The sequence below is a fragment of the Elephantulus edwardii genome, unplaced genomic scaffold (genome assembly GCF_000299155.1).
Source record: "Elephantulus edwardii isolate Elephantulus edwardi_28Jun2011 unplaced genomic scaffold, EleEdw1.0 scaffold00059, whole genome shotgun sequence".
In the NCBI taxonomy this organism is placed as follows: domain Eukaryota; kingdom Metazoa; phylum Chordata; class Mammalia; order Macroscelidea; family Macroscelididae; genus Elephantulus; species Elephantulus edwardii.
This window is the reverse complement of record NW_006399809.1, coordinates 12,370,795-12,385,401: the sequence shown is the minus strand read 5'-3', so window position 1 is coordinate 12,385,401 and position 14,607 is coordinate 12,370,795. Positions and strand designations below refer to the sequence as shown.

At 39.6% G+C, this 14,607-nt stretch overlaps 1 protein-coding gene across 1 annotated transcript in view; it reads right to left on the bottom strand.

Moving 5' to 3' along the window:
* The window catches only part of LOC102876319 (probable C-mannosyltransferase DPY19L1-like), a 126,022-nt gene extending 111,680 nt beyond the window's left edge, over window positions 1-14,342 (bottom strand). Inside the window, exons 1-7 of the mRNA XM_006887630.1 lie at window positions 14,241-14,342; window positions 13,759-14,170; window positions 7,301-7,325; window positions 6,593-6,680; window positions 3,405-3,542; window positions 1,850-1,970; window positions 392-485 (exon numbers count right to left, since the gene is read on the bottom strand). Coding sequence (XP_006887692.1) covers window positions 392-485; window positions 1,850-1,970; window positions 3,405-3,542; window positions 6,593-6,680; window positions 7,301-7,325; window positions 13,759-14,170; window positions 14,241-14,342 — 980 coding nt within the window. The remainder of the gene's footprint in view (window positions 1-391; window positions 486-1,849; window positions 1,971-3,404; window positions 3,543-6,592; window positions 6,681-7,300; window positions 7,326-13,758; window positions 14,171-14,240) is intronic.
* Window positions 14,343-14,607: the final 265 nt, after the last annotated feature.

The window sequence follows — 14,607 nt, the reverse complement described above, 5'->3', positions numbered from 1 at the left end:
ATCTATTTGTTTTCCTAGCAGTCCATGGTATTCTCAGTACTCTTCTCCAGCACCACAGCTCAAAGGCATCAGTTCTCCTTCTATCCTCCTTGGTCATTGTGTCATAGAGTAGGAAGTAATTATAGCAGACCCACTAGTGGGTTTTCCAAGGCTATAACATGGGAGGAGACTGATCATCCTTTCCGAAGGAGCAGCTGGTGGATTTGAACTGCCTCTCTTTCAGTTAGCCACACAACTCGTTATCTACTTTACCACCAGAGCTCCCTTTATATCCCTAAGCAGATATTTTTAGTCATTAGAGTTACAAAATAGAATATATCAAAAATTATTCTAACTATTGCATTATGTTTTATTATAAACACATGCTAACATTTTCAAGGAATAATCTTACCTTAAATATGTGCCATATATGAAGAACAAAGCCATCATTAATCCATTTAAAAGAAAAATAACTGCCACATAAAAGCAAGCAGGATCGCCTAATCCTTGGAAAGTAAAAAAAAAAAGCAAAATAAAAGTTACCAACGATAAATTCATTCACATTTCAAGTAATTTTAAATGAAACAGTTTTGTTTTGAAACAGCTACTACTGGTTCCCACTTGCAAGCACAATGCTACTACAGATGATGTATCTTATGTCTTTTCTTGATAAGAGGAGGATAACAGCTGCCTGGTTTTAAAATAAGGCTGCAAATTGTCTGATATTTATCCTAAAGAGATGTGGAGGCCATACCCCTGACACTGAGGCAGGCTGGATTTAAGATTGCTTCAATAGGATATGGTAAAAGTGATACTGTGTGAACTTGTCGAGCAAGTTGTTAAGAGGTCATGCAGCTTCCACTTGTTTACTGGAAGGCTTGCTCCCACAGCCCTGTGTTATGTGCCTACCTAGAAGCACCGTGCTCCAACCTTGAAAACATCTCAGCTCAGGAGACGGAAGTGGGAGTGAAGCAGCCTTCAGTTGATTTTATTCTGCCCAAACACTCAAGTTTTACAAGCAGGGGTCCTGGCATCACTAAGAGAGAAGCTACTACCTTGTATCCTCTCCAAACTGTAGACTCACAAAACGCAAAAACATGGTAAGAGTACTGTTGTTTTATATTACCAAATCTGAGGTTTTATCAATTGCACTGCTAAGAATATAACCCAACAAAATTAAAACTGAGACCCAAACAGAGATATATATACCTATGTTTATAAAAGTGTTATTCACAATAGTAAGAAAATAAAAGCAAGCAAAATGTCCATCAAAAAAACAAATGGATTGAGAAATCACAGTACATTCACACATGGAATACATAATTTAGTAAAATACTATATAACATGAGAAAGTCGAGAGGGTGTTTTGCTGAGTGAGCTAACTCAGTCTCATAAGGACAAGGCCATAATTGTAAAAACAGAAGGATAACTGAGCAAGATATGTATAAATGTTCAGGGGAAGGAGCAAAGGGGCAGGAAAAGGACAAGGGTGAAATCACTATGAAAGCAGAGTTCAGTGAGCAAACAGGGGATGGGGTCAGTGAAGGAATAGGAAAGATTCAATGAGAACTCAAAAAGACAAGTAGTAATAGGCAGAGATCAACAGTAATTAACTGTATAAAATGCAAAGCATATAAATGTACGAAACACAACGTAAGTCAAAGATTGTATAAAACACAATGTACAACCCAAGGTGTAGGAAAGATGACATGCCAGCCAATTTAAAAAAACCTTACAATATACATGAATGAAACAATGTAAACAAATTACTGTATGCAAAGCAATTCTTTAAAAAAAAGAGGGAAAGTGGAGATGTGATGCCTCTAAGTAGGCTGCCATAAAGGCCACAGGAGGATCACAAAGGACCTGCCTTCACAGCTCTCAATGGGGCTGAGCCCTTCTCCTCGGGTCACCGTCCAGCACATCTTGGTTTGAATACCAATCAAGTCCATCATTTTGGTATAAATTCGGTACCAGCTGGCTAAGATTACCTATTTTAAAAAATTATAATAAAAGATATTATTATCAACAAATTTCCAATATGAAATATTTTTCACATATTTGAGCAACTATCAAATTTGCCCTTCCTGAGCCAGAATTCCCTTTAAATCTAGTAAAGTGAGTTTCATAATTTCCTACAGTCTTCACTAATTAGTCTTCAATTGATCATAAATAAACACACAGGGTCTTGATAAGAGATATAAAGAAACAATTTCAATAGATGCAGTGTCTTCTTGAAAAGCACAAACACACTGTCATCAAGTTGGGCCTGAATCCTGGTGACTCCACAGTTACAGAGTAGACAGCTAGTCTTCCTCAGTGCCTTATAACACATTAGAACTGTCAAACTTCAAGCTACTTCTTGTTATGACTGTATATGGTATATTCAATTCTGACTCCTAGCAAACCCATATGAGCACACAGAACAGCCCCAAAGTGTTCCCTAGCTACAATCTTTATGCAAAGAAATCACTTGACTATTTTGGTGGCTTTGTGATAACAAATTGTGCTGCCAATTCAAAGGTACATGCGTCAAATCCACCAGCTGCTCCATGGGAGAAAGATGGGCAATCTCCTCCCACGTGACTGATTGCCTACGAAAACCCACTGGAGGGTCAACTATGGGTCAGTTCTGACTTGCTAGTACACAACAACATTTTGGGCTAGCTGCCATGAGTAAATAATTTACAACCAAAGAACCTTTTATCTTCTTAAATAGAAGTGAATTTTCCATTTAATACATTTTAAACATCAAATAATTCTATTCCAATTTCAAGTGCCTAAAATCTATCCAGAAGAATAAAAAGGAAGCTGAAGAAAAAGCCTGATTGATACTAAAACGTCTTACTGGTGAAAATTAGAATAATGTGTGACTGGCACAGAACAGCCAGCCAAACAGCATAATGATAGCGGAGGCTGCAATGTATCACCTCCAGGATAAGACGTGCATTTCCCCCACATTCATGATGGTTAATAACTAACAGGTCTTATCTGAGCCCTCCTCTGGAAATGTGTTAGCTCATTCAATGTCACACTCCCTTCTCCACCAGCAACTCACACCTAATGATAGTGCCTTCTTCCCTCACCTCTGGGCCTACCTCTGAGCTCTCCACTAAGTCCGAAGAAAGTGTGCTCAATAAAATAAAAATCTCAAATAGAAAGGAAACATTTTTAGGAAATAAAATGTAACATAAACAATGTTCTCCCACTCTAATCCCTAAATGAGCTCTTATGTTTAAATAATAATTCTTTTCATACAAAGTCCAACAAAATCAACAATGATGCTTTTCCTGCAATCCTTCCTAATACATTCATTTTCTTAAACAAAAAATTAACATCTTGAATTACACCTTAGATTTAGAATTAATTTAAGGCATAAACAGCTTCAAAACAAGAGAAAGGACTCACTTGAAAAAGTAACTTACCTCAGGATAAAGATTGAACCGTTTTAATGTATTAATAACAAGGGGGTATTCAGTAAGCTTATCATTCATAATCATCCACACACCATTCAAAAATGAAGGGGCTTCCACAATAGTCTTGAAGTAAGAATAATATAGTCCCTGAAATAAGAGTATATTCCAGTTACAAAAGGTAAATCATTATTATGCGTCTTCTTAGATAAATAAACAAACAAATTTTAAAAACCCCAAGCCTAAGTACATGGTTTTAGAAAAACAAAGAGATCAAGTAGGTAAAAGTAATTACTACAATAATTGTGGAGGTTTCTGATCACTGATAAAAGCACCTATGCCTCTCAACAGTGGACTTGCTGAGCAACTGAGACAACTTTGTCTCAATGGAAACAAACTCAAAATGATGTCAAAATTATCTCAATACTTAACTCAGTAAGCTTCATCCAGAACTATCTTACTCCCCATTCTGATGCTAAGAACTCCAGTGACATAGTGCATGACATGTAAGATTACTCACCAAAACGTCAGCAGTACTAATCTACCTGCTGCTCATTGCCAAAAAGATGAGAAGTCTCCTCTCTTAAACAGTGACTGCGTTGGAAGAGTTTGAATCAACTCAAGGGTAGTGCATCTTTTTTTATACTTTAGGGAGCTCTGGTGGCCGACACAAAAGAATGCAGTTTAAATCCACCAGCTGCTCCCCAGGAGCAGATGGACAGTGTCCTCTGTGTGACTTACTCTCTCTGAAAACCCACTGGAGGGTCAGGCAGGAGTTGGTTCCAAGTTGACGGTACACAACAACAACTTGAATCATCAAAAGAGGCATGCTTATGAACAAGATGAGTAAAGGATTTAATATGAATTTAAAGTTACAAAAAGCCTAGAGACTTCAAATCTACTGTTTACTTGAATCACCAAAACACTACTATCAGCCAACTTTGCCCCACACGGGGGGGGGGAATATGCAGTATGTCGGGAAAGCTGAATGCTATCAAGTAGAACATAACTCATAGGAAATCTATGAACAAAAGATATGATACCTTTCCATAACTATCGTCGTTTTTCCAAGTTCATAGATTTTCCAGAGGCATTTGGTTTAGAAAGTGGATGCCACTCCTGCTTCCAAACCCAGTTTACAACTAGAAGCTCCACCAAACACTGTCCATCTTGGGCCACCGTTACGGCATTTGACACCCCAATGCCACAAGGTTCAGCATCACAGTACAGTAAACTGACAAAGAGTGATGTACAAAGTAGAAGAATGTTCCTCCAAAGTATAACAACACTGGTCTCAGCAGTGGTTAAGTGCCATCAACTCGAATACGACTCATAGCAAACAAAAGACCTGAACTCTGTTCTATAATTAGCATCATTTCTCTATGTTCATAGCGTTTCCAGAGGCATCTGGTTTAGGAAGTGGAGACACTCCTGCTTCCAAACCTGAAATCAATCTAGAAGCTCCTCCAATGGACAATGGACTTTAGCATGGAGGAGAGTGTGGGATGACACAGGACAGAGCACGGCTTCCACCTGTTGTTCACAGGATGTCATGAGCTGGGCTTGATTCGAAGGCACCTTAACAACATAACCGCCTAGAAACATCAGTGTCAATCCAGAAACAATGAGCATTTCTAACATCAAGGCCAGTCACTCACTCAATGCCAGCTACTCAGAGCCGACTCACAGCTGTCCCTCCAGCAGATGTTCAGTATATAATTCACATGAGAAGAAACTGTCCATTCTTCTCTTGAAGAGCAGCTGGTAGATTTTAATCACCAGCCTTCAGGTTGGCAGCACCGCTGCTTACCCACTAGGCCACTAGAGCTTGCTAACACCAAGACTGTGACCTCTAAAGACCACTCGCGACTGAAAGGAATGAGACTCCTAAGAAAACTGACTGATGGGAGGTCTGGGAAGAGCTATATAAGACGACCCTTGTGATGTGAATGAGAAAGAACTCATTCATTGCCATCAAGTTGTAACTGACTCATAGCCAATCTTCTGTTAGGTTTCTTAGTGAGGTCATATCAAGGAGAAAGACACAAAAATCAACACCAAGGATTCTCACCAGCCAAAGAAACACTTACAATGCATGTTAAATTAAACCAACCCATAATGGCACTCAAGAAGCAAACTACCCATTGGAAGATTCTAGAAAACCATTATTTTTTAATAAAAACTTAGAAATAATAGTCATCAAGAATCTCCCACTTTTCCACATGAAGTATAAAACATATATGAAGTGTACATGACATAAACATATAGGCATTATGAGAAAGTTACTTCTATAAATGTATTTTTACAGAGTTAGATAAAAACTATTTCAGTTAATAAATGCCAGAAAGAAAAGTGGACACTGGATCTCTATCTAACTTGCAAGCATGAAATTACAGATCTATCTGATGACCAGGTCATAGAGTAAACAGCATTAGGACACCTAAAGCTATGGGTCAAAAATCAGGACCACAAAGTGAGACATCTAGGACTCAGCACAGCCTATGAAGTAGTCCCACTGAGGGGAGTGGGAGAACAAAACCACAAACCTGCAGCTTCCTCAGTCTCTGACCTATTGACCTATTACTATTCAAAAACATGGAATACAGGGACATGTCAAACACCACCATGGGGCTGCAATCAGTCAATCAGTCACATTCGGACTGGCTAAACTGCACACAATGAATGACCTGCATTTGCCAACAAATCAATGACAAAGGAAACTAACAAACAAAATGGTAAGAAAGAATAACTTTAATATATCCACCCAAACACAATGTGTAAACACTATTTTTAGATCTCAGTTCAAACACATTAATTGTTGGGGAGAAAAGAAAAAGCCAACCAGGGTCATTCATTTATGCAAATAGGTTTTGGGTTATGTTTTACATATGACAAAGGTGTTGTTTTAAAAGTAAGCCAAACATTTCAAGAGAGATCCTATCTTATCAAATATTTATAGATGAAATGTTAAAATGACTAGTATTTCTGTGGGGGGAAAAACAGTTTAGGAAGTGGAAGGCAGCAGGTAAAAGGAAAACAGCCATGTGCTATCAATTGTTGACGTGGGGGATGTTGAGAGTTGTCTACTCTTTCTTTTCTAGAATATCTGAAAATTTAAGTAAAAAGTTTCCATAGTAAAGGTTTAAATTTTTTTAAAACATTCTTAAACTACCACTATAAAACAGGACATGAAAACGAACCATTTCAGTACGAAAAGCCATCTCCCTTTCCAATGTGGAGAGGTGAGAAAAATGACGATCATTTTCAAAGAGATGCGTTATATGGCTCCTGAAAAGAAAAAGAATAAAGCAACAATGTTGAAACATAAAAGTATTATTATTAAAAGACACTCTAAAAGCAAAACTAAAATTATCTGTAATTTAGGAGATAACTTTACAATAAAAATACAATGGTATCAATATTTTTCTCAATCTATTTTATGTTTCTACCAAAATGTCTTTCTATAAGAAACACATGCAAATTAAACTTTTTAAATGAAAATTAATTAGAATGATATTTTATGTGACATACAATTAAACTGTATATTAAAGTGTAAATGTCACTCAGTTACCATTTTAGAACTCTCTCATTAAGGAAATCTGTATTTCTCTTTATCCAGAAGATTTAAAAAGTTAATAATCTTCTCAACATGAAGACTACATTAATGTTAAATGATGTAGAACCCCAGAAAGAGCCTTTTTAATAATGGATCTCTTTTTTATTAAAAAGTTCTATTACACTGACCCTGACTTATCAATTAAGCCATTTTTTCAGGCTATTGTGTCAGATGGAATAATATATATTAATCATTAAAATGCTGAAATAATTCCCTTAAATATATAGAAAACTACTTTGGTGAGTTATAAATATTTGCATAAAAGTTAGCATATAAAGAAAAACAATCTTACCAGTGCAATACTGCTGCAAAGGCAGCTAAAAGGGGGAAAGAAAAAAAAAGGGAAGTTACTTTCTCAAAAAGAAATATTTCCAAAGTACAGAAAAATTCTTCAAAGATAAGCAAGCCAAAGTTTATGACGTGTAAAAGCTGGGCTCTTGGGAATTTGTGAAAGAATACGAAGTCTTTAAAAACAATGCCAAGACTTTGATTTAAAATACTAATAGTAGGCTGGGTCATAAGTGAATGAAGAGCACCATGTGTAATTTTCATCCACTCTTCCATTCAACAAGAAATACTAGGACCTACAGGTTTCATCACATGGAAACTACCACAAACTGAAATGTGAGGAACAGAGCCAAGAGACAAAGATACATGGGAGTTTAGGGAACCTCCCATTCTTCCAGGATCCCACTGGCTTTGTTAACCAGTCACCCCAGGCCCAGATCTGCTTCACAAACCCAGGGCTCTGCAGTGGAGATCACTGATTTGCCTCCCTGTCAAGGACCCCCTTTTCTCCCAGGGTCCCATTGTCTTTGTTAACTACCAGCCAGCAGCCTAGGCCAGATGGATATTCAGACCTGCAGCCCTTGGGCCAAATAAAGAACAGTAGCATGCCAGATCTAAAGAAGACATAGTCCTCACCTTGAAAATTATCATATTGTGACAGTCAAGTGGTGCAAAAGGAAGAGCAGAGAGACTATGCCACAAGACCTGGAACAGAAGCTCAGGGATAAGCACCTTTCTCCAGGGCTACCAGAGACAAAAAGCCCTCCCTGAAACTGATAGGTGGGATTTGGACTTAAATACCTCTAAACATGAGATGGAAATCAATGTGCGAGACCAGAAACATTATGAAGTGCAAGACATCACAAAAGTGACTTGTGGCCTAAGCCATCATATCAAAGGGTTGTTAGGGGAAGGGAGGTCCTGGACGGTTTAGGAGGGAGTGCAAACAATGATGATATTCAGGGAAAGGGAAGGGACAAGACACACATGCAGGTGGAGGGCACTGCATGTATGGTATTGTCTGTAAGGGGAAAGTGTTTTTCATTTGCTCCTTTCACTGAAATGCTTGTCTGTGAGATGTTCTTCCAAAACTAAGTATCCAAATTAAGACAGACTAGGAAGGATTGGTCTTCCAATTCGGAACTACAATAGGCCTTTGAAAACCATATGTACAATAGAGCAAACTCAGAGAAGACTAGCAAATATGGAAACTGAGGCTAAGCCCTCAAGTTTGGAAACACAAAGGAGGCGCAATGGTTTTAAGCAGAAACAAATGGCTGGAGCATGAAATGGGAGAAACATGAATGTAGGAAAATGCACATCAGTAAGAAAAAAATGGAATGCTTAAATGCTGTCATTGAAATATTGGTGAAATGAGACGGACTGGCATGGGACATTTTGAATCAGATGAGACCATATGATGTACTACACTGCAAATGGGAAGGTAAGAAATGGGGTTGCTCTCACAGTTAAAAAGGCTGTTGCTAGATAGGTCCATCTTGAAATACAATGCAGTGACAAAATAATATCCATACGCATGCATACAAGGAAAATCTGTTAATACCATTAGAACCAGGGCCAAAGAGAAGGAAATAAATTATTTCTACCAATTTGTGCAGTCAGAAATCGATCGAACTTGCAACCAAGATGCATTAATAATAATAGGTGACTGGAACGCAAAAGTTAGGAACCGGGAAGAAGGATCACTAGTCGGAAAATATGGACTTGGTGTCAGGTAAGAGGTTGAGGATAGAATGATAGAATTCTGCACAATCAGTGATTTATTCATAGAAAATATCTTTTATAAGAAACACAAACGCAGGCTATACACATGGATTTCACCTGATAGGATGCACAGAAATCAGACTGATAAGATCTGTGGAAGGAATCTTTAAAGAAGTTCAATATCAGCAGTGAAAACTAGGCCAGGTGCTCATTGTGGAACAGATCATCAACTACTCACATGCAAGTTCAAATTAAAGCTAAATAACGTCAAATCAAATCCACAGAAATCAAAATTTGACATTGAGTCTGTTACACCTGAATTTAAAAACTAACTAAGGAACAGATTTGAGGCCTTGAACACTAATGAATGAAGACCAGATGAGCTGTGGGGAGGTATCAAGAATACCATCCACAAAGAATGCAAAAGTCATTGCAAAGACAGAAGAAGACAAGACTAAAATGGATGTCACAAAGGACTCTGAATACTGCACTAGATTGCCGAGAAGCCAAAGCAAAGGAAAGAAATCACGAAATTAAGAAGATGAACAGAAGATTTCAAAGGGCAGTATGGTAAGACACAGTAAAGTATTATAATGAAATGTGCAAAGAACTGGAGTCCAAAAATCAAGAGACAAACTCACTCAGTATTTAAGCTGAAGAAATTAAAAAACAAATTCAAGCCTTGAACTGCAATATTTAAGGATGCTATGGGCAGAATACTGAATGATTCAGGAAGCATTAAAAGAAGTTGAAAGGAGTATACAGAGTCACTGAACCAAAAAGAATTGACTGATACAGAAGAATTTAAAGAAACAATACATGATCAAGATGCAATGGTGATGCAGGAGGAAGTTCAGGCTGCTCTGAAGGGCTTGACAAAAAATAAAGCCCCAGGAAATGAAGGAATATCAACTGACATATTTCAGCAAACAGATGCTGCTCTGGATGTGCTCATTAAGTTGTGCCAAGAAATCTGGAGGGCAACTACCTGGCCAACTGACTGGAAGACATCTATATTCCCATTCCAAAAAAAGGTAATCAAATCAAGTGTGAAATTATTATACAGTATCGCACATAAGCAAAACCCTGCTGAAAATTATCCAAAAACAACTGAAACAGTACATTGACAGAGAACTACCAGAAATACAAGCTGGGTTTAGAATAGGTCATGGCACTAGAGGTATTATCGCCAATATGGGATGGATCTTGGCAGAAAACAGAGTTTAAGAGGGATATTTATCTGTGTTTCATTGACTATGCAAAGGCATTTGACTGTGTGGACCATAACTAATTGTGATTAACCTTGAGGAGAATGGGAATCCCAGATCACTTGATTGTGCTTAGCAAAACCTATTATTGGACCAGGAGGCAATCCTTAGAACAGAGCAGGGAAATACAGCACGGTTCAAAATCAGGAAGACTGTGTCAGGGATGTGTCCTGTCACCACACCTTTTCAATCTATATGCAGAATAGATCATTTGGAGGGCTGGGTTCTATGAGGCGGAATGTGGCATCAAGACTGGAGGAAAACTCATCAAATACCTATGTTATGAAGATGACACAACCTTGCTTGCTGAAACTGAGGAAAACCTGAAGCACTTGCTGTAGAAGGTCAAGGACTGTAGTCTTCAATATGGATTGAAGCTCTCAAGATCAAGAAAACAGATTCTCACCGAGTGAAACTGCAGCACCATGATGAATGGAGAAGATATTGAGATTGTTAACAGTGACAGCTTGCTTGGCTCCACAATCAAACACTCATGCAATGAGCAATCAGGAAATCAAAAGATGAATTACACTAGGAAAATCTGCTGTCAGGGACCTCTCCAGAATACTGAAAGGCAATGATAGTCTGGAGACTAAGGTGCACCTGATGCAGGCCATGGTCTTTGCAATTACTTGCTATGCCATCAGAGAGCTGGGTAATGACTTGGGATGACAGAAGAATTGATGTCTTTGAGTTATGGTGCAGGAGAAGAGTCTTAAATATACCATGGACTGCCAAGAAAACAGGTCTATCTTAGAGAGGGTGAAACCAAGTTTCTCCTTGGAGCCTAGGATTTTGAAACTATGTCTCATATACTTTGGGCATGTAGCCAGGAGGGACCAATCTTTGCCGAAGTACATGCTTTGAAGGGTGGAGGGACAACGCAGGAGAGGAAAACCCCAATGTGATGTTAAGTGCTGTCGAGTAGTAGACAACTCAGAGTGACCCTCTGAATAAAAGACCTGTACACTTGTAAAACTTACATCATTTCTCTAAGTTCATAGAGTTTCTGGAGGCTGATACTGTAACTAGGGCAACACTGGTCAGTGTGCTGGAGTCAGAGAGACTGGCTCAGGGTAGGGCAGGCTTCAAAACTGTTGTACATAGAGTTGCTATGAGTCACAGGTGATTCCACAGCAAATAGCAACAACAGGGAGCAGATTTGAGGTGAGGTAAAGAAGTAGCAATCATTTCTTTATATTATAGAACTTCTGCAATGTCTGGATACAATAAACTTTATTCTTTTAAAAAAATTTCAATAACAGAAATACAGAGGCGAAGAAAAAAGAGAAAAGGAAAAAACACCACCAAGCTAACAACAATATAACCAGCTTCACATGAGACTACTAAGATTTTTGACTCAACTATTAATTCTTATAGATTTTTATCTGTAATTCCTTTAAAATATTATTTATATTTTGTTCCTACTTTATAATTTTGCTGTTAATTTTTTCTCATTTGAGAATAACAGTAAGCTTTTAAAATCCTACTACTTAATTCTGGTAAAAAAAGGGTAACCTGACCTTGTTTTAAATTTTAAGAGCAATGTATTTCCTGGGAAACCAGAAAATTAGTCCTTCACCCTTACAGTTCTAGAGGGAAAAATGGGATTTGTCAAGGTCATTATCACTCTACTTCCAAAAATACCTTTTCCATTTAGATATAGCAAGTAATTCTGAGTTCTTAGCATGTGAATGGCAGTCCTGTGTATCATCTGCAAGATTAATTCATAATCTGCTCGCTGTCTGTATTCCTTTGTTCATTTCAATTCAATGGCATAGTTATTATCTCAGTACAGTTTACATCCCAGGCACTTCACTGGGTTCAAACCCATCAGCTGCTTGTTCTGAGGGAGAAGGAGAGCAATCTCCCACAGCTGACTGCCTCTGACAACCTACTATCGGTCAGTTCTGATTCAACAGCACACTATAACAACAACAAATCAATAAACTGTCACAATCACTCTATGTGAAAGGTACTACCATTTCTCCAATACACAGATGAGAAACTTAGGAAAAGAGAAGTTCAGTAACTTACCCAGCTGATATACACAGAAATCAAGGTTGGAAAGGAAAGGACAAAGATCTAGGTGTCTCTGCCCTAAATATTCTTTATTCTTTCTTACCTATTTATCTATATTTGGGGGGAGGGGGGAAATGCAGAGATGGAGATGCAATCCATCTGCTTATACCTGTAATATGTTGTTGTGAGCTGCTGGTGCATTAGCCCCTAACTGTCTCACAATGCCCCCGTACACAACAGAACAAACAAGCTCCGGGCAGCTCCATTCCTATAATCCACTGCCATCCAGTGTTCTCACAGGACCACTCTGGGGAGCAGACTGCTAGGCTCTCCTCCCAGCCTCAGTCTGAAAGCACCACTGAACTTCTTCAGCTACTTGCAAGCCTCCACTGGCTGGTAAATGGTAGCTCTGGATGAGGTGCACCGACAAGGAATGAATCCCTGATGTCCCACATAGAAAGGCAAGAACTGAACCACCACTGTCCTCACAGGTTTATTTTATAGAGGTTATTCATTTTTATATAAAGCTTTAGAGCTATACATTTATTTATTAAATAAATAAAAATATCTTTCTATGTGTCTTTTGAAATGAATTCCCAAGTAAAGCAAATAATGCCTTGTGAGCACACAGTTTAAGGACATAAAAACACAAGTGTTCTGGAAGTACCCTTACAGTATTTTTTGCCCTCTTGCCTACAGCAGAAAAATACTCTAAATGATGATTATTCCTGAGATCACCAACTTTGTCTAAAGCCTTCCGAGGCATCATTAATTGATAATGCAGTTTGCCCACCTTAACACACAGGCACCCTAAAGGGCTAATGTAGATATAGAGCATTTTTCAAAATAATGTTGAAATTGTAAATTACTAAATCTTTTCAATTCAGAGAAAAAGATGGCCAAGGAAAGATTTGTTTTTCATTCAAATTCAAAAGACTTCAATATTTATTCCGGAGAATTTTTAAAAGCTCACATTAAGCTAGGAGCAGATAAATTACCTGCACCCTCACAGCAAGTGCTGGAAGGCTGCATTAGCACTTTCTTTTAAAAGGAATCAGTTGTAGAGAATTTCAGAGGCTTCTTAATAGAAAATTCTTTTATTATAAAAATTATTGTATAACTATGTATACACATTAGTTAGAATGTAATTCCCTGAGGGAAAGGGACTGCGTTTCTCTAACTAGATGGCAGTGCTCCACAGAATTTACTAACATAGAACGGAGCACAGACACAACAACTTCCACTAATAGAAGAGAGAATGAAAAAATCCTAAATCTTGTCCATATAAAACATTCTAATATCCTTCCATTCCCATATACAGCTATTTTGCGTACACACGGACATGCATTCACACGTATGTGTGATAGTTTTCAAAAATAGACTCTCCATTTACTTAGTACAAATTACATAAATCCTTTAAATCAACAGCTGTGGAAGGCTCGCGAACCTGTCCGCCCAGCCAGGATCTCAGCCCAGCTGGCGAATCCGCCCTGGCTCCTCCTGCCTGGCAGGCCAGGCCCTACCCACCGGCCCCAGCGCGCAATGCAGGCGGGTTGGAGGGGCTGCGCCAGGAGGGGGCCGCCCGAGGGGCCTGCATGGAGGAGCCCTCCCCAGGAGCCCGAGGAGCCCACGTGGAGCAGGCCCCCCTCCCAGGAGTCCAAAGAGGCCGCGTGGAGAAGCCCCTCCCCAAGTCCAAAGAGTCCACGTAGAAGAGCTCCCTCAAGAGTCCTAGGAGTCTGTGTGGAGGAGGACCCCCAGGAATCCGAAGGGCCGTGTGGAGAAGCCCCCAGGGAGCCCGAGGAGCCCACGTGGAGGAGCCCCCCCAGGAGCCCAAGGAACCTACGTGGAGGAGCGCCCCCCTAAGGAGCACGAGGAGCCCACATGGAGGAGACCCCATAGGAGTCTGAGGGCCTGCGAGGAGAAGCCCACCTGGAGATGTCCCACCCCCGCAAGGAGTCCATGAAGAGGAGTCCCAGGGCGCAACCGCAGGGGCTCATGTGTAGAAGCTACACCCCCTTGAAGACCCGACATGGCGGTGTCACCCCGTCAGGACCTCACGGGGAGGTGCCTGTGTGCACGGAGGAGCCCCCTATCCCACCTCCAGGAGCTTGTGTGGAGGTGACCCGTGCCCCTCCGGCCAGCTCTACCTTGCTCCTTCCAAAGCCTCGGATTCCAGTCAAGGTTTACAAGGCCACTGGCAGTCGTAGATCTTTTTCTCCTGGTCCAACTGTACCAAACGCGAAGGTCTGCCCATCACTGCCAGCGGCAATAAAGAATGCACGTGAAAAGAAAAACA